Below are 26414 nucleotides of genomic sequence, written 5' to 3'. Positions count from 1 at the left end.
ACTCCCAAGTTCGCGAAATACTATGATGAGAACGTAAAAAGTTATGCTCATTTTCAAGTACGTATTAAAGCAACAAGAAGGTACATAAACACGCATATTCGGTTCATGCGAATATTCCCACGACAAAGTGTCTGCTCTTGATTTGCTTCTAAGTGAACCAAAAACCAAGTTGAGCGAACAGAAACATATCAGCAAGAAGACAACAGAGACATGAACCCGCCAACAGCAATATATAACCAGAAAATCAATGAGCAACATCGTTTTTCACATACATGTGAACTTGATCATCACTGAAGAGAATGCACTGCCTCAAGTCGTCAAACGTATCATCGACAGAGACCCCGCCATATCCTGATTTCCTACAAAAGCTTACTCTTACTGCGGTCCATGTTGAGCTTACGGGAATCATTTTAATTTGTTTCAATTAGTCTATTCGATATATTACTCACGTCGATGCAAGTAATTGGAATTGGAACCTCAACACTCCTTTACAAGAAGAAGATCGTCACGTCTTCAAAAGAGGATTCTAAAACAATTACAAGTTGACTGCACAGGCCTTTAAACTCTTTAATAAAAAGTGGACAAAATCAACAGCTAGCGCATATATATTATCAACTAGACCAAAACCAAAGCTTAAATCACAGGCCTGACAGCAACCGAACCTTCAAAATAAAGTCTGCATCTTGTTCAATAAATAAATCACAAGAAAGGTGGGTCCTTAGGATGGCTGCGGCATCAGTAACAAAATCATCCCCACGTTCCACATCAAGGGAGCAAAGAGTAATGTCAACAATACACCAAACTTTTAACGAATTAGCAGATTCCACAGCGGATTTCAGCTTGACAATGACTTATAACAATGAAGCTACCGGCACTATACTCCTAATACAGGGATGCACTTTCTAAAAGACTCAGAAAAATCAAGAACAACAACTCCACCATGACTTTCCTATTCTACAGAAAGCTGTACCTTTGACATCTGATAACAAATAGCTCGACTTTACAACACACAGCAGCAATATGACAGTGAAAGAACTGCTATGCTCCTCGATATCATAGGAGCATGATATTGATCCTCAAGTACCATTGTACCAGCACATGATGCTTCAATGGCCCACCTTGTTCCCTCTTTTTTTCTGTAAGCACTTTTAATGGCATTTATGAAATGAGGCCATCAGCCCACCTGATTAAAGTTATAGAATGTCCAGTATTCTCGAGTTGCAGGCCATATATTTTCTCTATGAACTGGTTTGAAGCAGGAAAACGGTATTGTGCAAGTAAAGAAACATGTTCAGGCTAAACTCAAGCAAAAAAAATCATTCTTTATTAGAACTTGAAGTTGCGGAGAAAGTTACACGTTCATATAGAAACAGCTTTGTAAGGCTTGAATCATTAATTACAACATATCAGAAAGGCATCTGATGTAATTCTCATGACAATATCAAACGAAGGATGTCCCCTGAATATTTGAACGACTTCTCGGTTTCCTCCAAGCAATGGTTCTTTTCTTCTCTGGTCCAGCCCTGATCAACCAAACCAAATGTAAACTCAGAGTTATCTAAAGCTATCCACTACATAGGCTAATATAACTTGGCCAGACATATAAGATAATAATACGAAACCACAAAAGAACAGTGAGAGAAGTTACTTCAGCAACTTTATTCAGCTTCTCCCTCACATTCTGTAGAAGTTGGGAAAGATCACCATCCCACTTATAGAACTCCAACTCCTTCTTGTCAAGTAACATTTCAGCCACCTAAGGCCACGAATAGCAGATATATTTTAGAGAAGCTTCACACTGAATCTACTGCAGCTTATTAAATAGTTTCTATCAAACCAAGTTTCCAACTTTAGAGGGAAGTCAGTTCAGAAGAGCTTTCAAAGATCAATCCTTCTTGTTAGGTACTAATCCTCAAAAACGAGAAAGAATATGGAGGCCCTGTCATTTATTAGATTGCCACTTAATCAGAAATAGAGAATAACTCTCACAAACTATGCATTTTACGAGTAATGTCCCCCTTACAGGACGAAAGATCCTAACAAGCTGCTTTCGGTTGGATAGATCAATAGTCTCTGCCATTAATAGAAAGAGTCCTATTAGGGCAATATATGGCAGACGATCAAAGTAACAAAGGACTCCTCATTTCTCATGCACTAAAATTGTACCAGAAGCGCAAAGGGAAATTACATGTTATATCCAGGTCTAACAAAAGAAACAATAATGATAAAGCAGATGGCATTTTACAGTAACAGAAAAGATGATGAGACATCTCAAACTTAGGACAGCTTGCAATTATCAAAGATGAGACAAAACCCGGGAACTGCCAAAATGCAATTATGTTAGTTACCTTCCTGCCAATCATTCGACCACCAGCACTATGGGCGAAGTATACGTTGTAAAAATGACAAATAAAAGCTTGAGGATCCTTCTCAGATAACTCCTCGAGACAACGAGCATAGGTGAGACCAGGTTCCGAGGGTTCTGGGATAGTGTAACCCTGCTCTTTGAACCACTCCAGATCTTTCGTCAATCTTTCCGACCTCTCCAAGCCAGTATTTCTGAACTCAGCATCTAGGATCAGAAAAGTAAGAGCTCTTAATGGTCCAGTATCAAGAGTGACCCAAATAACGAAAAAGACATTGGTAATTGAAAACATAACGTTTCGGAAAATTACAAGATAAATTTATGCAGTATTGATTCCCTGAAAGCAGATACAAAAACAAACCAAAGCTCTACCATATTGTTTTCTCTTTGGGGAGATGAGTGGCGGCAACCACTGCTTCATATATTGCATATACAATCAGTTTTTCAATCAGATATAACTAAATAAACGACAATTTCGTCAAAGAAACCAAGAATGCAAATGCATATTCCACTAGTTGTCCAAGCAAATACAGCTAAGTACATGGCAAGGCTCTCGAAGAAAACGTAAAGCTCTGCCCCGTGAGACGGTCTTATTTTAGGCTTGAACTGAGCGCCACAAATATTAATCAGATAAAGCGATTGAATCTGTGCAACTCCTATCCCCAAAGCAACGTGCAGATTCAACAAAAAGCAAAAACTTCAAAGGAAAATAAAAGAAAAGAAATTAAAAAAAAAAAAAAAAAAAAGAGCGGGGAAGGCAATCAGTATACATGTGGACTGATGACTCACAGTAAGGAACGGAGGCCTTGTGGACGATCCTCTCAAGTGTGTCATATACCAACTTGCTGTCCACCAGAAACTTCAAGTATCCTTCAACCGTGGGCTCCCATTTGGCAACTGGCCTCTCCTGAGGCTCTTTAACTTCCTTTTCTCCCTCTTTTGCCTGATCTCGGGTGTGCAATTTCATGGCCACAAACCTCATCTCCTCAACAAACCCCTTAGCCTCACCGGGGTACTTCTTCCTGGGCTTCTCAGCAGTGGTGGCGGAGACCACAAAAGCCCTCATGTGCATCCGGGAAATCCTGCTGCTGGGAGCTTCAAGCCTCAGCTTTCGCCCAGAATTGAACCCGAAATTAGGGCTAGGGAGGGAAGAGGACATCCGGGGAGGAGATGTTTTCAAAGGGGTGTTGCAAAAAAGTAATTTTGATTGGGAAACAGGCGTCAGAGAAGCCATTAAGGAGGAGGACATAAAAAAGATGATGAAGGTTTTCTCTCCTCTCTGGGTGACAACAGAAGCGACTGAGAGAGGAGGGAGGCGGTAGCCAACAAGTCCGTATGGGTCAAGGCAAGTTAAATAATAGTTTCCCCGCAAGCAAATCTTCAAGATGAATGAAACCGACGTCAAAGTTTCGGTTTTTTTGATAAATATTATTATTTATTATATTTCCATTCCAATTCAGGCATGAAAATTAAAATAAAATGTAGATGCTTTGGTTGAGGAGGATGAAGAAGTTTACGGAAGTACGGTGAACGGGTCTTTCGAGTTCAAAAACAAAAAAGGGGCGAGCCTGCTGCTAGTAGTGCTAAGATTTACTTTGGGTTCGGTAAAGAGAGAGAACCGAGCGAGCATGGCAGAGCAGAGAGACGAGCAGTCAGAAGAACAGAGCGATGAGGTTGAAGATGGTAATCCTATTAATTTATTATTATTATTGTTGTTGTTGTTGTTCATATTACGTCCTCGAGGTTCTGAAAGGGCGGGCAAAATGGTAAATACGGCAGCCTCCGGTTTCTGTGGCTTGAGTCCACTGCAGGGCCGGCCGAGTATCCTTTGCTGGAGGTCCCCAAAACTTTTCCGATCACATAATTGACAAATACTTTATGCCCAAAAATTGTAGAATTAGTTCATTTACCCATCTATATTTTCTCTCTCTATATATCCATATATCGCAAAACAAATTATATTTCACATTTAATAATTAATAGGGGTATATTAATAGGATTAGATAGTAATAAATGAATCAGATTAATTAATTATGTAAATATTAAAGTATAAAAATTAAATAATAAGTTAGACAAAACAACGAATTTAATTTTTTTTGCTTTTTTTTCAGTTTTGAAATTAAAGAATTAGTTGAAAGAACACTACTCTAAATGCATATACTAAAGTGAAGAGGTAAATTACCCTTTATAAAGGATATATTACACTCCCCTCCCTTGAGTTATTGCTAAACGACACTTCACCGTGCTTTTAACATAAAATGACACTTCACCCCATTTTTAGCAAGAAATTGACACTCCACTCTACGGACCATCTTGATTTAATAGAAAAAGGTTCTTTCGGTCCTCGATCTTTATTCCTTTTCCCAATTTCATCCCATTTCATTCTTTTGTTTAGTATTGTCCTTAATGTGTCATTGTTAGTCTACTTTGGTCATTGTATTTGAGTGTGTGTTAAATCTAAAAGCGCAAAAATTATCATTTTTAAAGGTTAAGAATACTAAAAATAAGAGAACAATTTGAGGTACTCCGAACAAGGTCAATAACGACTATTGAGCCCTTTAGTTATTTGGGACAGGATATAGCTTCGAGAGGCCCCTACCTTAACATCAATATCCAAAAGTAGAACCTCTAAAATATTTCTTGAGGATAGGGATCTTGATTGTAGCCACACCGCCACTCTTCTTGAGGTTAGTATTTGCCAAAGTATTGGATGCAACTTCCCCAAGGTGATGGCAGCTACTTGGAACCTAAAGTGTCCTATATAATTTGCTAATATGGAATTTTTCCTGAATAATATTTCAAAAGTTGACAATTAAATTTTAAAAAATAGAATGATAACTAAGACCAGAAAAGGAGATGGTACATGCCACCCCCTCGACAAAGTAGTAGGAAAACATTAATTGCCAATGATTATTTGAAACGGGACTATGAAGGGTACCAACACTCGCTGGTCACTAGTTTCTTATACAGATCACCAATGGCCCTAGTAAATAGTTGTATTGTCGATTTTGGACAAAAATTTTGCATTTATTGTATTTTTATTACAAAAGGTTTTTATTTTACAAAAATATTGCACGTTTATGGACTTATCTTGAGATTACAAAATTAAAGTAGCAGTTTAAGATATCATAAAAGCATTAGTAATTGTCTATGAATTATTTTTTAATTTTTAAAGGATATATAATACTTAAAATATTGCATGCTTGAAAATTTAAACATAAACCAAAGTGGACATATCATGTAATATTAAGGATAATCAAACAACAAAAATAATAATTTTCTTATTAAGTCAGCATGGTCAATGGGGTGGAGTGTCAATTTTGTCAATAATGGGGTTGAGTGTCATTAAGCAAAACTTCAAGATATGAGAGTGTAATTTTCCCAAAAATATATTTTTCGTATAAAGATTACTGTTTGAAATTCGAAACTAATTATTGAAATATTTTGATTTTTTTAAAGTAAATATTTTTATAGAAGATATGAGTAATTGTTATAAGACTGATATAAATGAATGGAAATATGATTCCATATAATACCAGGGATATGTAGTAATAACAATATAATTAGATTTTAGTATATAAGATTTCCAAAAAAAAAGACATATTATTAATTTTGTAAACCTATAATCATATAAAAAACAGACATTTAACATTTGAAAGATTCCTTTCAAAATGAGTGTGCAAAATAAATTAGAATGGAGGAGAAAGCATTTTGGCCCCCAACCTTAGAGGGTGAACAACCATTGCCTTCCCTTACCTTTAAAATGTTGCACTTAACCCCCCAACCTCTATAAAAAAAAAAATAGGCACTTTGCCATTCTTAAAAAAAAGAAAAAAAAACCATCAAACTTTCGATCGGGAGTGGGGGAGCCCTGACTGGCCACCCCACCCTCGATTGACGTCGTCAGCAAGCTCAAAACCCAATGGTGAACTCGACTGAAAGGGTAGAGTAGGGTTCCCCCACCCTCCAATTTTCGGGGATCCCGACCAAGATCCCCAAAATTGGGGGTGGGAGAGCCCCTTTCGACCACCCCAACTCTCAGGTTGAGGTCGATGTGGGGTTATGAGCTCGCCGGCGACGCTAATCGAGGGGTGGGATGGCTAGCGGGGGAGCCCCCACCGGCCACCCCACCCCTCTAGTCGATGTCGTCGGTGGGTTCCGAGCTTGCCGGCGATGTCAATTGGGGGGTGGGGTGGCCAACCGAGGCTCCCCTCCCGATCGGAAGTTTGTCTCTCTTTTCTTTTCCCTTTTAAAAGAAAATTTTAATATTATTATTATTATATTTTTTATTATCGTAAATAAATTTGGACGACACTTGACTGGAGGGGACAAAGCGCCTATTTTCTATAGAGGTCGGGGGTAAAGTGCAACTTTTTAGAAGTCGGGGTTTAGAACTCACTTAGCCTTAAAGGTTGGGGGCAACCTGTTTTTTTTCTCATTAGGATGTGGTAAATTTTACAATCCAATTATATTAAATAAACATATGGTACCTATTAAATAAGACAAGTATATACTTAATTTTATTACAAAATTATTTTTAACTTGAAATTCATTATTAAAAACTCTCACCATTTTTCTTAGTAAGAAAATTTGTGTTTCACAAATATATATGAATAATTTCTGTAAGTAATAATAACGTGTATATGAAAACAGAATCGTACAAAAATTGACTACGTTTTTGCAATCAATGTTATTAATTAATTTTAATTTTCAAAAGTAAAATTATTTAATGTGTATATATATATATGAACATTAAAAGTTATAAATATTTGTACTAATCACGAATAGTGAAACTACTATAAGTACCAAATGTGACTTCTTGTCATGTTAAACCGTTATCAAGTCTTTGCTTCATATACGTTCTCATTGCTATTCTATACGAATTATAAGTCCACTGAGTATAAAAAGCTAATGGAGAAATACTTTAAAATTCGAACAAATTTGAAAGGTGTGAAAGAATCCGCTATCATTCGAAGAAAAAATATATATATATATATATACATATATATTGCATTTTTACAAGAATTGCTAATATTTTTGAAAATTATATGCAATATGTAGTAATTAGGTGTAAACTCGTATAACGCACGGAATTTTAAGATAAAAATAACGTCATGCGTGTAAAATATTAGTGCTATGTTTGGATTGACAATGTGATTTTAAAATCCTATTTCAACTCAATTCTAAATTTTTTTAAATTTCAAAACGATCCTCACTTTTTAAAATTTCTCAATTTTGCCCCACCCTTTCTCTCCCCTCCAAAACACTATTCATCGTCTTCCTCCTCAAGCCACATTGTTCATCGTCCTTTCCTGATCCCGATCGAACAGCTTGAAGATCCGCCTCAGCTGCTCCTCCGAGTAAAGAGACTTGTAGGGGATGGGGAGGAGCTCGGGTGCCACGAGGGCCACGAACTTGGAGAACTCCACGAGGCTGTTGTTGGTTGTCGGCCCTCTGGGTGAGTGCCTTGAGCTGCTTGGGGCTAGGCTTGAGCCCGACCGACTGGAGGAGCGAGCCGAGCTCGAGCTGGGTGAGGCTGCCGTCTCTGTTCTTGTCGAAGGAGCGTAAAATCTTGCGGAGCTCCGCGATCTTGTCCTCGTCCAGCTTCACCGATCCTCAACTGCTGGATCTGGTCCTCCGCGACCGGAAAGTGAGATAGACAAAGAACGGAAGAATACTACCCTGAATGATCAACCTCGGGGCTCAACTACTGGAATCTTGGAACAGGGAGGTCTTTTCTCCTCCGTTTAGAGCGGAAGATCTCGAGGGAGGAAGGACATGGGAAGAGCAGGAGAGAGAGTTGAGTATGGAGAGAGAGAGAGAGCTTGGGGCATTTAAAAAAAAATAAAAAATTTATGGGTTATTTTTTAGTTTTTAAAAATTTAAAATTAAACGAAATCATAATTTAACTCTAAAACCAAATGCATTGTAAGATAAAGAGTTACATGCACTTTGACCCCCGACCTATTTGATGAGTTTGGATTTACCCTCTCACCTTCAAATTTTTGCAAAGTACTCCCCGACTTTAACTTTAGTAGAAAATAAGCAAGGTGCCCTCCCAATAAAAATTCGGCCAAAATTCCAGCCAAGATATTTGAAGTGAACCCTAAATTTCTGACCAAAAACAGAGAATGTTTTATCCATGCTATTATCTCTGACTAAATGAGAACTGCAGATCCCACCTCCAGAATATATTGGCTCGAATGATTGGGGAAGATGAAAGACAAAAGGGATGGAATTGCATGCATAATCTTCATAAGCTAGAGGAATTCAACGTTGGACTTTTTGATAATTTGACTGCCACTAATGACAATGAAATAAGAGAAAAGAAGAAAGCCAGTCGGGAGAATCATTCTGAGCGGAAAAAAGTCTCGCAAGCATTCAAAGGCTAAATTAGACTCTGAAATTTGGAGTAGGGCGGGGTATTGATTTCAAGAACGTCCATAAGGGAATGTTCTATATTATAGATCTGCTTACGTTTTTGTAATTTGAACTGAAATTCAGAGTACGTGGACTATGTATCAAAAACTGACAGCATCATTGGAATTTCAAATTGAACAATCTACAATAGGAAGGGAAGATAATGAGCCAGAGGATGCTTATGGCGGGCAAGGAAGGGAAGATGGTAAGATGGAGGACAATTTTGCCTATATGTGAGTTACATATGCTCTTTCTTGACCGAAATTTTGATTGGAATTTGTTTGATGTGACACCTTGTTTATTTTCCATTAAGATCAGTTGTACCATGCAAAAATTTTAAATTTAGAGGGGCAAACTCAAACTCACCTAAGAAATTGGAGGCAAAGTTCATTTAACCTAAGATAATTTTTTTTTTTTGTGGGTAAATATAAGATGGGGGTGGATAAAGTCTTATTGGAGAGAGAGGGCGAGAAAGAAGGGGAAGAGAGAAACATGGGTTGAGGAAGAGAGAGATAGTTGGATAACTTTCCGAGGAAAAAGTGAGTTGAAAGTGAAAGTTAAATTTATCAATTAACCTTAGATTTAAGGGATCTTATTTTTTAATTGAATCGGATGAAAGATATTCCCGTAAACTGAATGTTAGATTAATAAGTTGCTTCTCCTTTTTGAAGTAGTATAAATAAATTGTACTGCTTTTAGGTGCAACGAGTTAAAAAAGACAATTGATATGATGGCATCAACTGTCGCTTTGGCCGAGTGGTTAAGGCGTGTGCCTGCTAAGTACATGGGGTCTCCCCGCGAGAGTTCGAATCTCTCAGGCGACGATTTACTTTGCTTTTTGTATATGTACATATTCATACATGCACGTACTCTGCAGTCATTTTTACTTTATTTTTTTTCATCCATATCAACAACCCGTGAAAAATTCATTCAATAATTTATAAACACTTTCATACGCCTAGTTATTTTCCTCCGCTCGATCACATGAGTACTGCTCAATTGAACTTGGAGCAGACCTTCGTTATCTCCCCATCTGCACCAGTTTTCACCTCAATGCTGCTCATCTTGATCATGGCCTTCGGGAACTCAATATCGAACCTCAGACCCAGCAAGCCTCTGATACTCCCTGCATAGTTCTGCACTATGCTTCGTGTTGCAGGGTCTCCCCACAGCCTCTGGTCCGACTCCAGCACTGCGTTCCTATCCCTTATGTTCTTAAAGAAGCCGACATCAAACTTTGTCTGACTGTTCCTGTCCAGCGCGACCCTCTTGGAGCCGTCGTCCCCATTGGGGCACTGTGTCAGTAGCTGCACGAGTGATGCTTGGCTTATTGTGGGGTCTGGATTTCCAGTTTTCATGAAGTTGTACAGCCGGTAACTAAAGAATGCGCAATCAGTTATAGAAGTTCTGTTTCGCGTTTCTAGTGATCTTGCGTGATTCTTAGTAAAGGGTTAAAAATTACTTACCAACAAGAGCAAGGAGATCGTGCTCATCAAGGCCCTTAGCAGCAAACTTCAGCCTCTGTTGATCTACTGAGTCGAAGAAAGTCAGTAAACTCGATGTCTGCGATGCCACAGAAATCCTTCCGTCTCTTCTTCCAGTGGAACTGACCAACTTGGGTCATCAGTCTATCAGAAAATGAAACCAAAACTTAAGTTAGATGGTCGCAACACATAATAGCGCCTTAAGTTTCTGTTTATCTCATAGGAAACTCGTGTATATGTGTGAGAGAGGGTTTAGTATGTAAACCAAGTCCACAGCATCACGAGCAGCCAAGGCAAGAATATCAGCACAAGAGACGACACCAGGACATGCTAAACCAAGTCCACAGCATCACGAGCAGCCAAGGCAAGAATATCAGCACAAGAGACGACGCCAGGACATGCTGCTTCTAACGGGGACTTTGCATCATCAATCACTTCGAATCCTCTCAGTCCGAAGTTGGACCCAGCACTTCTCTCAGCTGAGGACCCAGAAATCAGCACCGACCCATCGCAACCCTGTAGAGTTCTAAGCTTGTCAGTCCGCAAAGTGCAAGATAAAAACACTATCTCCCCACATACGTATATATATATAATTAATGGAAAGATCTCAGAACGGAGTCAGCATCATCTGATAATTCCATTCTGTTTCCACAAGCTTGTGCCGACATGCCGTCTTCCTTGGGCTGCAAGCAAGTAAACTGGAGATTATATACCTGAATGAAACAGTCATGGAAGTGAAGTCTCGAGAGGCCAGGGGCAATGGCGGGATCTTTGTTGAAGTATGATTGACAGTCGATCTCACTATGGCCTCCGCTTTTGGGCACTAGGATGAATAGAACCCATTCTTCAATCCTTCTTGGCCTTTGACTCCATAGGTACACGCCAGAATCACAAGAAAAACCAACCCTTTAGCTTCCATCATTAACAGGAAGGGAAAGATATGAGCCACTATTGCTGGGTTTCTGATCTGTTATGGATGACATATATATATATAGTACTGTTTATCCCCTCCTTGATGGTATGAACACATCTAATCCACATGTATTGTATAATGCAGTCCATATATATAGTTTTTATATTGGAGATGGAGTATCCACTCCACTCCCTTCATTTGCTTCCAACACGGTATTGCAATTATGCACATTGTGCTTAACCAGACGGGCGTAGAAGCAGCAGCAGATATCGAAAGCAGAACAATATACATCCAGTTCTTCCAATCAAATAACGGTTAACAAGCTACTGATGAATGAAGTTATTATTGAGAGCCTGTGGCTAGTCCGTTTGATAATTGAAGTTTTGCTTTAATCTTGGGACAACGCGTTTTCCTTTCTTTTTAACATATACATATTGATTGATTGAGCCAAATTTATTCTCTGTGCTACTTTCTAATATATGCATGTTAACTCGACCTGTTTCTGATCTCTACTTTTAACTCCCTTTATTTCTATATCAGTCTCTCCTCTCGAGCTATCTTTTCTTCTTCTCTTTAATATGTCGTATCTTCTGTGCAAAAGCTAATGGGGAAGCATTTCATTCTCTCTGGTTTCACATTCACATTAGCTGCAGCTTGTGCCTGCATCTGCATGAATGGAAATTCTAAAGAACACGATAAGATAGATGAATATGTACCAGTGATAGCCTGCACAAAAAGATGGCATTTGATCAGTTCAATTGATCTCTTTGTTTTTGTGGAGAACAGTCATAGAGTACTCATAATTCGTTCATCTCGTGGTATCATAAGCCGGGTCGGTCTCTTTCACAAATACATTTGTATTCCAGCTGGATAAAGAAACAGCTTAATTCACAATAGATGCATTTAGTGAATTTGACTTGTTCGTGCTGTGCATATCAAAACTTAAAAAGAGGAGTTGCTGAACGCGAACCATCTGCAAACTGGAATTAACACATAAAAAAGGAAAATGCAGACTATACAGAGAGAGCACTAGCATTCTGACAAACAATTGCAGTGATTAGAGAGTCACACGAATGGAACGATGATAATAACGACCTAGCATGATTTGATTCAACAAATATGTTTCCTCCTTCAAGGATACTAACGTAACTCCGAGCACCAGCTGGAGATATACCTTCAGTTCAGCACGCACCATAATCACCACAGATTCACATATTGGTTGGTGCTGCATCATCTTCTTATCATCTCCTCCAAGTCAGGGCTGGCTGTCTCGAGTAGGCAGTCCAGTCCAGTGGGCAAGCGTATTACTTTCACGTGCATTTTCAGCTTACACCAGCTCGTACACTTGTGGGCATGTTTCGAAAATGATGTTTGTGATGCAGAATTACATGAGAGTTAGGACCCGAAACTGGTGCGTTAACGTACACTTCAGTTTGAAAACATCTCATTATAATTTAGATCAGAAAGATTTCGAGAAAGATCAGTGATCTTCTCCTATACTGATTACTGACAGATAGTCTGCATTATTCATACATATATAAGTAATGCAAAGTGGGCAGGCTTTATAATCTGGCATTCTAACTGGTCTTGTGAGGAGGATTGCAAATAATCTCTCGCTTTACATACATAGGGGCATGTATTATATATATCACATACATTAATCATGAAATACGATAACCCCACAAGTAGGGAAAACTAACTAAAACAAGAAAGATGCTACTTTGCTGCTTGCTCCAGAATCGGGATCTTCTTCCACGTCTCTTCCAACCCGCTTGTATGAAGCGGGGGCAGCGAGAACACGCTAACAGTTGAGCTGCCACTCCTAATCTCCTTCAGAGCTCTAAGTGCCGAGATTGTGCTCTTCATATATAAGCTCTCCATGTGCTCTATCTCTGCAAGTTCATTGGGCGCTCTGAGGGGAACAGATGAATCTTTAGAAGAGGAGGAGGAGGTGGTGGTGGTGGTGGTGGTGGAAGTACTAGGCTGCGAACCCTCATCCTCCACATTGTGAGGACAATCTGCTTTTGTCTGGTCCAAAAAAGATGGGTCCTCTTTGGGCTCGTGCTTGGGGAAGAGTCCATCTAGCAACACCTCGCACCCCTTCACAAGCTTGTAGAGCAGGTCGGTGGTGAAGAAGGGCTGCTGTAACACCCTCTGTATGAAGGGCAAGCGGATCAGAGCTCCAGTCCTTTTATCGTACTTCTTGAGAATTTTAACAAGCCCTGTTGCAACAATTCAAGTCGCTGGATGAATTAATGCAACATCTCTATAAAACAAAGTGGGCAAACTATGCTTGCCGTGTCTCATTCACATTGCTGGCTTTACAAAGTTTCATAACTAATTAACCACAAAATGGTGCATCTATTAAAATTACAATTTAGTTTCACTAGTGATCAGATTCGGTCATGTCGGGTACTGATAAAAGAAAAAAGGAGTACAGGTTAAAGCTGAGGTGGAAGTACCTGTATAGTTGAGGGCACTATAGTTCTCCAACAAGACCATCTCTCCGTGAAAGTCCACAATCTCTTTCTTAATCTTCAGCATCTCTTCATTGGAATCTTTTGCCTTCGCAATCCCATCTTGTAATATCTGCAGTGCACCAACAGCAAGGAGAAGGGCACATGTCATTCAACTGACCCCACTACTCAAGATCCTCTCAACAGCTCTATCTGTCCTTGCTAATATTTAAGCCAAGCTAACAAGGATTTCGGCAGGAGACAGAGGAAACCGAGGATCTGGCCTTTTTGACTTTTTCGTTGCATTGGCAAATTCATCCAACAGTACGGTATGGTAGATCCAGTGGCATGTATGAAATGTCGTATATTGCATGCTGGAGACCATAGCCATCAGATGGGAATTCACCTCTCATGCACAAAAAAACAATACATTGTCCTCCTAGAATCACAGGTTTCCTTGAAGGGGCAACCTCAAAGTACAAACACTCCACATCGTATCGTTTTCTCCCGCTTTCTTCATCTCTGAACATGAAAGTGTCTCCCACACACTATTGCAGATACAGATAAAAGCCCACACCTTTATACAATCTCATCAAAAAAATTGAATTTTGCCCCTAAACCTTGACTCATCAATTATAAACTAAAAAGATGTGCAAATCTGCCATCTTTCGTGCTACCTGCCTGCCTGCACTAGCTGCTAAACTACGGACTCGGAAAAATAAATAAATAAATAAATAAGATCAGGTCCTCCTCATCGCCGGGGAGCTAAATTTGCTCAGAATTGGTCAATTCAAAGATCATAGCTTAAGATATTGAAAAAAAATAAAAAATTCCATTCCTAGAACGCCGCATGATATTTGGAGATCATAATTCGTTCAATTTCCAGCAATTCTGTTAATCTCAGAAGAAGCGAAATCATATATATATATATATATATATGCTTGCATGTCGAAAGAGCATTTAAACAATGATGATTCAGCAAGAAGATTGCGATTCCAGAGGTATGAAAGAGGGGAATTGAATTGAATTAAAATAAATACCTTCATTCGGATGATGTACTCCTCCTCCTTCTCGACGAAGAAAGAGTTGAACTTCTCCATCTCGTCCTCCAACAGCCTGATGAACTGAATCTCCTCCTCGGTTATCCCGTCCCTGTTCCCGGCGTCCGCACGGTCGGGGTCGCTCCTGGGGCGCTTGGCTGGCCTCTCGGCGGCGGCCCTAGGGTCGATGGACTTGAGCTTCTTCTTGAGGTCCTTGTAGGACAGGAACTTGTCGCGCCACTCGGGCAACGTCTCCTCGATCTGGTTGCTGAGGCTCTTGCCGAACTTCATGGGTGCTGCTCGGAGTCGGAAATTGCAGAGAGGAAAACCCTTCTCTTTTTTAACTTTTCCGGCCGCGGGGTGAGGGGGGAAGAGGTGCTCGCCGGGAAAGGAGAGGAGAGGGTGGAGGGACAGTAAAGGGAAAGGCGAGGAGTATTTAACGGAAAACAGAACGGGGCGGGAATATTCGTCTGTTGGTGCTTCGAATATGCAATCAATTTTTTATTCTCATTTTCTTTTTAATTGTTTTCTGTGTGCTGGAGAGAATATAAGAATACCTCTCTGTTTTGATTTGTTTTGTTTTTTTTTTTTTTGGTTACATAAATAAATAATAATTAGTTAATTTCGTAAATTATATAAATTTTCTCTTTTTTCAAAAGTTATTCTTTCTAGATTGGGTGGCGTGGAATTTTTGCTTTTCTTTCTTTTCGGTTACACTCGAAGCAAAAACCAATACTGACAAGAAGGTATTTATAAGTGATTAATACAATTACAATTAAAGTTCATTGGTATAAAATACGGTTTATTAATTGTTCCGTAATTTTAAGCTTTTATTTAATTTTTGGATGCCTCGGGGATTGGCCAAGTGGCGGGTCAGGTGGCTCCTTTTCCGTGATGATCCAAAGAGCTCTGATGCATGATCAGTTGGGTAGTCTATCTCTATCTATCTTCCGGAGGAGACGGCCGGCCCTACATTGAAAGGTGCTTTTCTGTATGGATTTGGATTTGGATTTGATTTGATTTTGGGAGAGATATTTCATTATGTTATTTCATTTATGTGGTAAGAAAATTAGTTTTGTTAGTGGGCTAATAATGAGCCAGGCCAATTAATGAGGCCCCTTTCACCTTGATCCTCTGTTTCAAATTAAGGAAGAAATCGGACGGATTTTATCATCATTTACCGATTAGAATTAATTCGATTTCCACAAGTTTAAACCTTTATACATATATAATATACTTTACACAGCATATGATATATATATATAGTCTAGCATGCATTATGTAGTAAACTGCCCAAACCAAAATAATAGTCGGGGTTTTTATATCAAACGCTCGTTCGTTAACAATGGACAGTTTTTACTTTTTATTAATTAATGATAATGATATATGTCCGAGTTTATTTAGGGGGAAAAAAAAAAGAAAGCAAAAAGAGTTGCCCAAAAAAGAATTCCAATTGCAGGGGGAAATTGTAATTTTCTTTCTTTTAATTTTTTGGGCACAAAAATGGGGAGCTCGGCTGAGCCGTTTAGAAGCCGAGCCAACCACATTTGCCACTATCCAGTGGCGTATAATCCGAAGGGAACCTCATGAGCATATCCATAGATCCACGGCTTTTACCAAGAAAAAAAATAAACGAATTAATTAATTAATCTAAAAAAATAGAAAAACAATCTAATCTTTTTTCTTTTGTTTTTTGGATTGTATTACATTTACGCAACACGACGGGACAAATGGAAAAGAGGAAGGGGAAGAGATGTTATCAAAGTCAAAGAAAGGACAAAACCGGAATTTACGCATCAGTGGTTTGAGAAGAGAATATTCGTCTCGTATTTGCTGGACAGCGTAGACGGTAGGCCGGGCCGGGGAGGAATATTCTATCGACGGGATAATGATATCCCCCCGGATATGCCACGGGCATATTCTCGCTCTCTTTCTCTCTCTCACCTTGTCTGTCCACTAGCTCCCCCGACCTCAACTCCAATTCAGTCACTCACTAGTCACCACCAACTCCTCCTCCTCCATGTTCTCTTCCTCCGCCACCACTTCCGGCGCGTCCTCTGCTGGCTCTGCCGTGATGCCCTCCACTTCCCGGCCCACGCCTCCACTGGTCACTCGGGACCCCATGAATGAATACATCCGTTTCCCAGGTCAAGTGCCCTGCGCTACGCTACATGCTCATGTATTTGTGTAAGTGAAAGTATGAACTAACGAGGTCTCAAACTATTTCTTATAATTTATTAGTATCAACCACATCAGTCAATTTTTGCGATTACATATTCAACGACCGGAGTCAGATTTTCAGAGATTCGTCGGTGTTGACTTGTCGTACACTTTCTGTCTGCTTCTTTAAACATAATTTTAATTAGATACTTACTGACAGGTGACTGCGCCGCTATCGCTTACGGCTGGGCTCGGCTCAGAAAGCGAGCCAGTCGATCAACCTAGAGGACTGGTCTATGATATTATACAAATATAATATGCCAAAACTTGCAAGAAAACTGGAATTAGCTCTCACATTGCGGTTCGAAAAAATTCTAGAACTTGTAAAGAAACTTTCTATTTTCCCCTACTCCCCGTTGATGCATGAAATTTCTCTTGTATACTCATCGAAAAATAAGATGCGAAATTGAACCACGTAGTCATATAATATTCGTCTAAGATAAAATGATTTTGCACGTTAAATTCCCATAAAAACTTCAGGTTTCCTTAAACGCTACGTGCTCATCGACAACGAAGATCCTTCGCATGACATAGTACATACATAATGCGCCTCTCCATCAAAATCCAATTTGTGGTTGCACAGGATTTATGAGGTACTTACCGTATTATAGCCAAATTAAAGGGTTTCTTCATCAGAGAATTTAAAAATACAGAGCTGGCCTTTTGTAGATACATGCACAACTTTCTTCTTTCCCCAAGGCATATTAATGGCGGAGGTAACTTGCTTAAAATCGGAGCAGAGCCAACGAACCAGCCAATCAAGCAGTTTTGCCATTGATTCTTCCCCCTTTCGATCACTTCCCTTGGAGGCTTAGCTATCTTCCTTCCACTAACTTCAACAAGAGAATGAAAAACCCAAAATTGATTGCATTCGGATCCAAATAGATTTCTCCAGCTTTTAGTTCCATTGCCTACCTTGTCACCCGAAATTGAGCTCGATATGGGATTTACATGAAGATTTGGAGTAGTTTCCGATGATTTATGACTCGCCACGGTAGATGGAGAAGCGGGAAACCTACCGAAAGTTCGAGCAGAAACGGGGAGTCTCAATGAAATACTTTGTCCTACTGGCACATATTATTTACATCATAGTTAAGTAAACATATATATTATTGTATTATTTTATAATATTATTATTTACTTTATCGTTAAGTAATGTATATATTATTGCATTATTTATATATAAAAATTTATAGGAAAATTTATAATTTTATATACTAAATATAAAATATTGATAAAATGAAATAGCAATAATATGGACGCACTTATTGCTTTCATATTTTTATTTATTGAAAGTTGAATAGAATATATTATAAGTAAATAAAATTTTTTAAAATATAATAAAAATTCACTTATTAATATTATTATTATTAATATTTACTTCATCATTAAGTAATATATAAATTATTTTACTATTTTATATAAAAAATTAGAAGAGAATTTATAATTTCCTATACTAAAAATAAATATTTAATTTGTATAACAAAACGAAATAGTAATGTGAACGCATTTATTTTCTATTCGTCAAAAGTCAAATAGAATAAGTAGAATAAAGATATCAAAATATAATAAAAATAAACGAGAACGAATTATAGTCTCGAGAGTACGATTTCGAATCATACTCTCCCCGATATTGAACGAAATAGCACAACTTTCATATATATATATATATATATATATATATATATAGATGTCCCAATTTTCTCTCCGATTTTCTGCTTATCGTCTTTTCCATGATGTGTTTGTTAAAGGCCGAAAGGGAATTAGTTTTAAGGCCCAACAAGGGGAAGAGAAGAGGAAAGAATGGTTCAGATAATGGCCACTGGAGGCCCAATCTAGTAGAAGCCCTTTATTTATTACTCTTTGAAGTTTGAACTTTGGGAAGAGGTCGGCCCAGAAATAATCTCCTTATTTTCCCAAGGCCCACTGGACATGGCCTCTTGAATTTCATCTGACATAGCGTTAACGTGTCGGACAAAGCACAAACGACAAGCAAGTACATGGGATCAACTACCATTCAACCGTTAAAACTACCAGTCCCCTCAACCCATATTCTCCGCCTCAATTCATTTCCAAGTATAGAAACCCAATTAAAAGAGGAAAAGAAAAATGAAAGAATTTTTACCCAGACAGGGGAAAAAAAAAAGTAGAGAGAATCGGAGTGGACAAAAATCAAGAAGATCCATTCATTTTTGGTCTAGATTAAGCCTGCACAGCTCCAATGCAATTACAGTCGCACTGAAATTGAGTGCTACTTTGATCCCCCAATGCTCAAGGGCAAGCTTAAGATCCCTGACAAGCCCCGCAAGGTCTTCCCCGACAGGCTCGGAAGCTTAGTCGCTGGTTTCGATCTCAAGGAACCTGAGAATGGCTGGTATTCAGTCCTGGAACCGGGTGAAGAGCTCAAGGCATTCGAGCCCAATGGCCTCGGCTCCGTGGAGCCAGTGACGGCCTGCGATTTCGATGATGAGAAACCGAGGGGCGTGGATTTGGATTTTAGGAGCCTTCTCGTAAGGCCCGCTAAGGATGGGCATGGCTCCGTCTCTGCAATGGAGGTCATAGCGGCTGATGAGAAGAGGTCCGATCTTGAGCATGAGGTGAGCTATCGAATATCAACCCAGTAATCATCTTTGCTTTATATTTCTTTTAGAAACCCAGGTAGCCTAATATATCACAAAGCATTGGGACATATGGTATGGGTAGAGTATTATTTCGATTATGTGTACTTCGTCTACTGTTATGTTCTAGGTGAAATGTCTCATCGTTGTACATTGCAGAACTCATCTTCATATTCGCTTCTGTTTCTTTTCTTTGTTTTTTTTTTTTTGGGATGTCAGTGTACGGGGTGCTGACAGTCAGCATGATTTTGAGGAGTACCCTTCCACATAAGATATATGCTGTCAGCGGGAAACCCTGTTTCATTCATTTAATGTTGTCGAGTACTAATAATCCTCCATTAATTTCTGCCACGCATTGTCCTCAGCAAAAGGACGGTTCGTTGAGTACCATTCCTTAGAAATACTGGTGCAGCATTACGCTATAAGCATGTTTAATATAACATTCTTCTCTTGCATTTGGTCTCAGGTCTGTTTTTGCTTATGTGATTTCTCTTTTCTTCATGTAGCTATCCCAGCAAGAAATAAATTTGGAGAAACTGCAGAGAATTGCCAATAAAGGGCTTCCTGATGGAGGAGGTTTGCGTGCGACGACTTGGAAGGTTAGTAAAAAAAGCCTCATGCCAATGGTTATGCAAATATCGATTTCTAAGGAAAATCACGTTTGCAATTTCTCATTAAGAGAGATGTTGTTGTTGAATGTTCTTTCACCCAGCTGCTGCTGGGCTACCTTCCCCCAAGTCGTGATTTGTGGGAGAAAGACTTAACTGAGAACCGATCCAAGTATGCCAAGCTGAAAGAAGAGCTCCTCTCAAGTCCTGTAAGCCCATCCCTTCAGTGCCCATCCTCAACAGCCTTTTTAAAAGCAGAACTTTATCAGTTGTGATTTCGTCCTATGAATTGCAGTCGTTCTATGAGTTGTAGTCCTACTAGCAGTAGCATCCTTACAAAGAAGAGAAAAGGTTCACTAACTAAAATCTTGACTCTAGATAGTCGGACTTTGCACAGAGTCGAGGCGAAAATACAACTCCTGCTGAGGAAGTCGAGACTGATACTACTGATGGGCCACTTCAACGGCGCAAAATTTCTCCAGAAGATCACCCTCTCAGTGTCGGCAAAGCCAGTGCTTGGAGTCAGTTTTTCCAGGTGAATATTGCGAATGCCTATTCTACTCCATCTCTGTTTGTGTTCGTTCTCTCATGCTTTAGCTTAATTTGTATCCCGTGGGTCCATAAGTATCTACTTTCTAGTACGCAGAGATTGTGGAACAGATAGACCGGGATTTGCAGCGAACACACCCAGACATGAAATTCTTTTCAGGAGAGACCGAAAACAGTCGAAAACACCGGGTACTAATTATCACTAAAGAACTGTATCTTTGGCCTTTTTCGATTGCATAGCCTTAGCAGTACAATTTTATTACAGCTGAGGTCCAAATTAATTTCATGTAATTGTCGACAGGAAGCAATGAGAAACATACTTATCCTCTTCGCCAAGCTCAATCCTGCCATTCGATATGTTCAAGGCATGAACGAGGTCCTGGCACCGATATACTACGTATTTAGCACTGATCCAAATGAGCAAAATGCTGTAAGATCATTTTCTCAGCTCGAATTTTCAACCGTAAAAGTCAGTTTTCAAATGGACTATCATGAATAACAGAGTAACGTTGAATGCGTCGGATCAGGCAAATGCAGAGGCAGATAGCTTCTCATGCTTTGTTAGGCTGTTGAGCGACTCGGTGGACCATTTTTGCCAACAGCTGGACAACAGTGCAGGCGGAATTCTTTCCACCCTTTCGCGCTTGTCGGAGCTCTTGAAAGAAAATGATGAGGAACTGTGGCGGCATCTCGAGTACACCACGAAGGTAGTCGCTAGTTAACTCACCCCAGGGTGTTGATTTGAACCGCACCTTCCTTCCTGTATACATTGCAGAATTGTTCTCCGCATCAAGACTTCTATTACTTACGAGCAGGTTCAGCCCCAATTCTATGCGTTTAGATGGATCACACTGCTGCTAACTCAAGAATTCAGCTTCCAGTCCATCTTGAGAATATGGGATTCACTTCTAAGCAACCCTTTCGGAGTTCAGGTTTGGTTCATTTTTTACAACCTTCTCCCGATATATATTCTTAGCATTCAGCTAGTAGGTTGGGCAAATATAAGTCCATCAATTTCTTTTTAATTAGTGCGCATGCATTATACTTAACGTTTTACAGGACATGCTTTTACGAGTCTGCTGTGCGATGCTGCTGTGCCTGAAGGGACGGCTACTGAGCGGCGATTTTATAGCCAACCTGAAGCTTTTACAGCACTACCCCACAGACATCAATCTCGACCACCTCCTCAATGTAGCCACTGAACTGAGTCCCGACACGTCTTCCTTCCGCTTGTCCCTGTAAATCTACATGTAACTTTAAGCATTCGAGTTTTTCTGTTCTTCATTTCTTGTAAAGTGCTTGTCCTTCTGGCTTTACCGGATCTGCAAGGGCGAACAGAACGGAGATTTCCAGCTTCTCCTCTCGACGTAATCTAACTGAAACCTTTTGCCTAGTGTAAACGGTTGACTAAATTCCATCATAGGTAGTCCTCGGGGTTCAATCAAAGAGTTCAGAAGATGCTGAACACCACGAAGACTATTGATGATTCGGACTATCATATATCGGAGGTAAGTCGTGGCCTCCGTTGAGCTAACAGAACACTGAATCTTGAATACAACAGCGAGGGAATTGTTAGTGTTACAACAGACAGTGAACATAATTACAAAAGTGTACGTCCACTTCTAAGAATCTATATATGCTAGCTATCAGCTTCCTCTGACAGGACAGGAGGCAAAGCTTTCAAAGGAAATGCCATTTGCTTTGCATTGCTTCTCAAACATTTTAATTTCATGTGTAATATATATATATGATATTGTGTTTATTTCGGGGGGTACCTAACCATTAGCGGTTTCAGGCCAAAGTTTTTCTTTTCGGGCAGATGGTCCCCCATTTTATGGAGAGAAGGGGGGTGGTGATAACTGCCTCATGATGGGCTCACGGGCCTCCATCAAAAGAGCCTTTCGGCTTATGTTTTATTGGGCCTTATTTAGGGAGTTACTATAATTACTCTTTGGGGGCCCTTACTTTGAGGCCCATCATCTGCCCCCCACTCTGGATCCAGAAGTTTGGATCCCAGAGTAGTTAGTTAGATCGGGCTGTTTTTCAAAGGAAATGTGTCTTCCCATATGCCGTACGAGAAAATTTTAGATAATCCTATCGACGTGGTGAAAAAGAATCAATAAGAATTTTTTAATGAAAAATAATTATCGTAATTATCTGAGTAATTAGTACAAAATTCTTAGTTTCATGCAATTTAATTGGTACTTCCTCATACCAAATGGCGATGTATGATCACCCAATAATTTCTCATTTCATGCCCTTATTGTCCACGTTTTCCTTCTAGTTGGCTCGAGCAATTTGCCGGAGCTTTCATAAAATGGTAACTTGCTTGCAAGTGTATTTTATTTTGGAGGATTCAGCAAAATAAATAAATAATATATTTTGGAGGTGTAAATGGAACAGTTACCTAATCCATGGAATGCACTCCTCTTTTAGGGGTCCGTTGGAAGGCGTAGAACCACCCAAGTTTTCCGTAAGTTTCGTCTGGCTATTGAGCGTTTGTGTCTCCTTTTAATGGCCGACCCTATATGTTCCCAGTTGATTAGTTAAGTTCGGGGTAGCGATGGCAATGAGTTTATGCAAACGGATATTTTACCAGTCCCAAGCCCTGATAAGTGCTTAAGGGGTTTAACCCGTTTGGTCATGGGAAAGGTTTAGAGAAAATCAAAACCCTATAGGATTTGGGAAGGGTTTAGAATTTTACCTTTAAACCCGTCTCAAATCCGTTAAATGTAAATTTACTAAGTTGCCCTATAGATTACTCACATTTACAAAATAACATTTATTATTTTCTTTTATTTTCCTTTATTTATAATTCCAATTTCTAGTATTTATAATACTGGTTTAGTTTTATGAACTTAAAAGTGTTGTGATTTATTATTTTTGAACATATTATGAACTTATAAGTGTTGTAGTTCGTTTTTTCTCGAACATGTTATGAACTTATAAGTGTTGTGATTTATTTTTTTCATATAATTATTTGTCTGAAATTTATATTTTGTATTTGAATACTTTTTGTAATATCAAATCATTTTCTATAAATCAGATGTTATGATAAGTTCATACAAAATTTTCTCGCAAACTTATTAACGAAAAAAAATTGGTTTCCAATGAGTTTTCGTTAAATTAGTGGGATGGATTTGGAAATTTTCCTTTAAAACCTTAACGGGTTTGGGAGGGGTTTATGATTGACTTTTCTTAACATGTATGGGTATAAGATGGATATAGCCATCCCAAATCTTCCCTAGTGCCATCCTTGGTATGGGATTTATGTCTCATGGAAGTCTTGATGTTCGCTCAATTTATATATATATGAAATCAAGGTACGAGTTGGACCCCGCTGGAAGGCCTCAGAATGCTTCGTTTCTCAATGGAATTTTCTCAATTTTTTAAGTTTTTTAATAAAAGTATTTTTAAAATATTTAAATATATATTTTGTGGGATCGTTCATTATTTTCTTGATTTTTAAAATAAATAATTAGCTTTTGTGGAATAATTCGTTAACTTCATTGATGAGGATATGTGTACATAAATAGGACGAAGCCTAAGGATAATCACGGGAAGAATTAGGAAGAATCCGACGAATGAAGAAAACCTCCAACAGCTGCCTAATATAAGTGAATAAGAATATATACAAACTCTCATAATACAACTCAGAATATAATTTTTAGATTTGTATGATATATTATAAATAAGAATATTAACCACATAAATAAACAATGCTTATTTAGTTCTTAAAGAATATCATTACCAACCATGTGCTCTGAAAAAGTGCATTTACCACTAATGGTGAGTTGTTCATCTGTTATTGTTTCACTTGAAATTCTTTGATGTATGCAATTAAATTTATACAGATAAATGTTGTGCTTTGAATTTCTTTTCTTCTTTCATTCCTATGGATTTATGAAACTCTTTTCAACTAAGGAACGAGCAAGCGGCCGAGGATTTGAGAATTCGCTGCATCATTCTTTTCATGTGGGTCTAGTAATCAGACGATTTTTTTTGGGTTACTAATTAGGAAATTGATTAGTGAAATTTATCTTTATCTTTACGATGCTGAAGAACTTTATAAATATAAACTAATTTCTGAAAAGAATCATTGTTCTTGAATTTTTGATTTTTTTTAACTCACATTCTTTTTTTCATATTGATTATGGTGATTTAAATATCTTAAGATGATCTAATCTATAATTTTATTGCATATAGTTTATATTATTGGATCATCTCGGCTTCAAGATAACCACCGTATTATCCAAGGTTTGTTGTTTCTTTAAAGGTTTGGCTAGATATGCCTTTTGATGAGTTTTTTTTTTTCCTTTTTTGTTAATCTTCACTATGATATCATACATTTAAGGGACTATATATTAGTACCATATATTTGTTATCAGTGTTAAACTCTTAAGTTTTCTACCTGCGTAACGCTGGAAGAAATTTGCTTGATCTTTTGAATTTTTAAAATAAAAAATAATTGTAATTTTTTTTATTTATATAGATATAGGTTTGTGAGGCAATTCGTTATTTTTTAAATTTTTTTTAGCTTTCTTTAGAAAAAAGAATTTCTAAAATTTTATTTTAAAAATCTTTAAAAGATATATATATATATATTTTTTGGACGGATAATTTATTTCTCGGGTTTCGAGCTTCTCTAGAAGATGAAATTTTTATTTTTTTAAACATAAGGTATTTATTGGACTGGTCTTAAGGATTGTCTCATCCTTATATATCGGAGGTGCTCTCCCCTGTGTTAGTCTTAAGGATTGTCTTATCGTTATGTATCGGAGGGGCTCCCTCAAAGTAAGGGCCCCCAAAAGAGTAATTACAGTAACGACCTAAATAAAGCCCAATAAAACATAAGCCGAGAGGCTCTTTGCAGACAAGCCCGAGAGCCCATCACGAGGCAGTTATCATCACCTCCCCTTCTCTCTATAAAATAGGGGACGATCTGAACGCTAATGGCTAGCTACCCCCCGAAATAAACACATTATCAATATATGTTTTTATATTTCGCAAGCATCTTTATTCAGACATTAAAGGTGATTAATAAAATGTGCCACTCATTATTAGCTACTCCATGGTCATTGTTCGTTGAGACAGTTCCATTCAGCAAGAAACTTTATTTATTTATTTATTATTATTATTATAGGGAAGCTCATGGGTCTATTAGAATAAAATATAAATTATAATAATTAATAAATAAGACACGTATAGCCCCACTTGTATCGAACCTGAAACATCTTGATTACCAGACGAATGTGTATACTATTGTCTTGCACCTTCTTTTGATAAATAAGAAAGTTTTAAAATTAACCTTCTTCTTATGGACATTTTTTTTTCTCTTTAATCATTAGAATTAATAATTGTTGTTTTAATATTTTCTTTTTCAGGGCTGAGAAAAACGAGGGCACCTTCCGCGCAACCGCAAGTTCTTTTGATACCTAACAACGTCACTTGGCAACATTAAAAAAAAGACTATTAATTAAATTAATCATCCACTAATTAATTGAAAATACATCATGTTCTTTCTTACACATAAAAAAGGCATAAGCATATCTGTATTTTATACATAATAACGTGGTTGTCTTCTTTTTCTTGTTTTCTTCTTTAGTTCTATACTTAGTAAAAAGCCTACGGCAATGCCGCGGCTTGTTTTTTCTTCTTCTATGTTACAGAACTCGTTTAACCAAGTAATATCCTATGTTTTCTTTTTTAAAATAAAAAAAAAATCTAAGTTTGACATGTAT

At 38.3% G+C, this 26414-nt stretch overlaps 3 protein-coding genes, 1 long non-coding RNA gene, 1 other non-coding gene and 2 pseudogenes across 6 annotated transcripts; 3 read left to right on the top strand and 4 right to left on the bottom strand.

Moving 5' to 3' along the window:
• Positions 1–1302: 1302 nt before the first annotated feature.
• Positions 1303–4026, bottom strand: LOC116197591 (heme oxygenase 1, chloroplastic-like). The gene is made up of 4 exons (XM_031527766.1): positions 3155–4026; positions 2349–2572; positions 1649–1756; positions 1303–1523 (listed from the first exon to the last, which is right to left on the bottom strand). Exons 1-4 carry the CDS (start codon positions 3612–3614, stop codon positions 1431–1433), a joined length of 885 nt encoding a protein of 294 aa, XP_031383626.1. The 5' UTR covers positions 3615–4026; the 3' UTR covers positions 1303–1430.
• Positions 4027–7650: 3624 nt separating this feature from the next.
• LOC116196490 lies at positions 7651–9176 on the bottom strand (annotated as a pseudogene).
• Positions 9177–9527: 351 nt separating this feature from the next.
• TRNAS-GCU lies at positions 9528–9609 on the top strand. Its single transcript has one exon. It is a non-coding gene; the product is annotated as a tRNA-Ser (tRNA).
• Positions 9610–9667: 58 nt separating this feature from the next.
• Positions 9668–11188, bottom strand: LOC116196485 (annotated as a pseudogene).
• Positions 11189–12635: 1447 nt separating this feature from the next.
• On the bottom strand, positions 12636–15102 carry LOC116197427 (SPX domain-containing protein 2-like). The gene is made up of 3 exons (XM_031527572.1): positions 14679–15102; positions 13645–13771; positions 12636–13404 (listed from the first exon to the last, which is right to left on the bottom strand). Exons 1-3 carry the CDS (start codon positions 14967–14969, stop codon positions 12899–12901), a joined length of 924 nt encoding a protein of 307 aa, XP_031383432.1. The 5' UTR covers positions 14970–15102; the 3' UTR covers positions 12636–12898.
• A 1381-nt stretch (positions 15103–16483) lies between these two features.
• On the top strand, positions 16484–17333 carry LOC116197514. Its single transcript, XR_004155056.1, has 2 exons — positions 16484–16865; positions 17059–17333. It is a non-coding gene; the product is annotated as an uncharacterized LOC116197514 (long non-coding RNA).
• A 1303-nt stretch (positions 17334–18636) lies between these two features.
• Positions 18637–22073, top strand: LOC116197513 (TBC1 domain family member 13-like). Of its 2 annotated transcripts, none has more exons than XM_031527681.1 (9): positions 18637–19495; positions 20023–20115; positions 20229–20333; positions 20522–20659; positions 20764–20862; positions 20975–21103; positions 21201–21380; positions 21489–21605; positions 21733–22073. In XM_031527681.1, exons 1-9 carry the CDS (start codon positions 19166–19168, stop codon positions 21913–21915), a joined length of 1374 nt encoding a protein of 457 aa, XP_031383541.1. In that variant the 5' UTR covers positions 18637–19165; the 3' UTR covers positions 21916–22073. The 2 variants fall into 2 exon arrangements, with proteins under 2 accessions (XP_031383541.1, XP_031383539.1); XM_031527679.1 differs by having other exon boundaries at positions 18638–19495; positions 20507–20659.
• The last annotated feature ends 4341 nt before the right edge of the window (positions 22074–26414 follow it).

The sequence above is a fragment of the Punica granatum genome, chromosome 2 (genome assembly GCF_007655135.1).
Source record: "Punica granatum isolate Tunisia-2019 chromosome 2, ASM765513v2, whole genome shotgun sequence".
NCBI classification, from domain to species: Eukaryota; Viridiplantae; Streptophyta; class Magnoliopsida; order Myrtales; family Lythraceae; genus Punica; species Punica granatum.
This window is presented reverse-complemented; position numbering and strand designations above follow the sequence as displayed.

Coding starts and splice junctions, on each gene's coding strand:
- LOC116197591 (XM_031527766.1), bottom strand. CDS start 3,614: ATGTCCTCCTCCTTAATGGCTTCTCTGACGCCTGTTTCCCAATCAAAA. Junction 2,573..3,154: donor CAAGGCCTCCGTTCCTTACT/GTGAGTCATCAG, acceptor TTCTGATCCTAG/ATGCTGAGTTCAGAAATACT. Junction 1,524..1,648: donor AGCTGAATAAAGTTGCTGAA/GTAACTTCTCTC, acceptor TTGGTTGATCAG/GGCTGGACCAGAGAAGAAAA.
- LOC116197427 (XM_031527572.1), bottom strand. CDS start 14,969: ATGAAGTTCGGCAAGAGCCTCAGCAACCAGATCGAGGAGACGTTGCCC. Junction 13,772..14,678: donor AGTACATCATCCGAATGAAG/GTATTTATTTTA, acceptor GGTGCACTGCAG/ATATTACAAGATGGGATTGC. Junction 13,405..13,644: donor TAGTGCCCTCAACTATACAG/GTACTTCCACCT, acceptor TTGTTGCAACAG/GGCTTGTTAAAATTCTCAAG.
- LOC116197513 (XM_031527679.1), top strand. CDS start 19,166: ATGCTCAAGGGCAAGCTTAAGATCCCTGACAAGCCCCGCAAGGTCTTC. Junction 21,104..21,200: donor ATCCAAATGAGCAAAATGCT/GTAAGATCATTT, acceptor GCGTCGGATCAG/GCAAATGCAGAGGCAGATAG. Junction 21,381..21,488: donor ATCTCGAGTACACCACGAAG/GTAGTCGCTAGT, acceptor ACTTACGAGCAG/GTTCAGCCCCAATTCTATGC.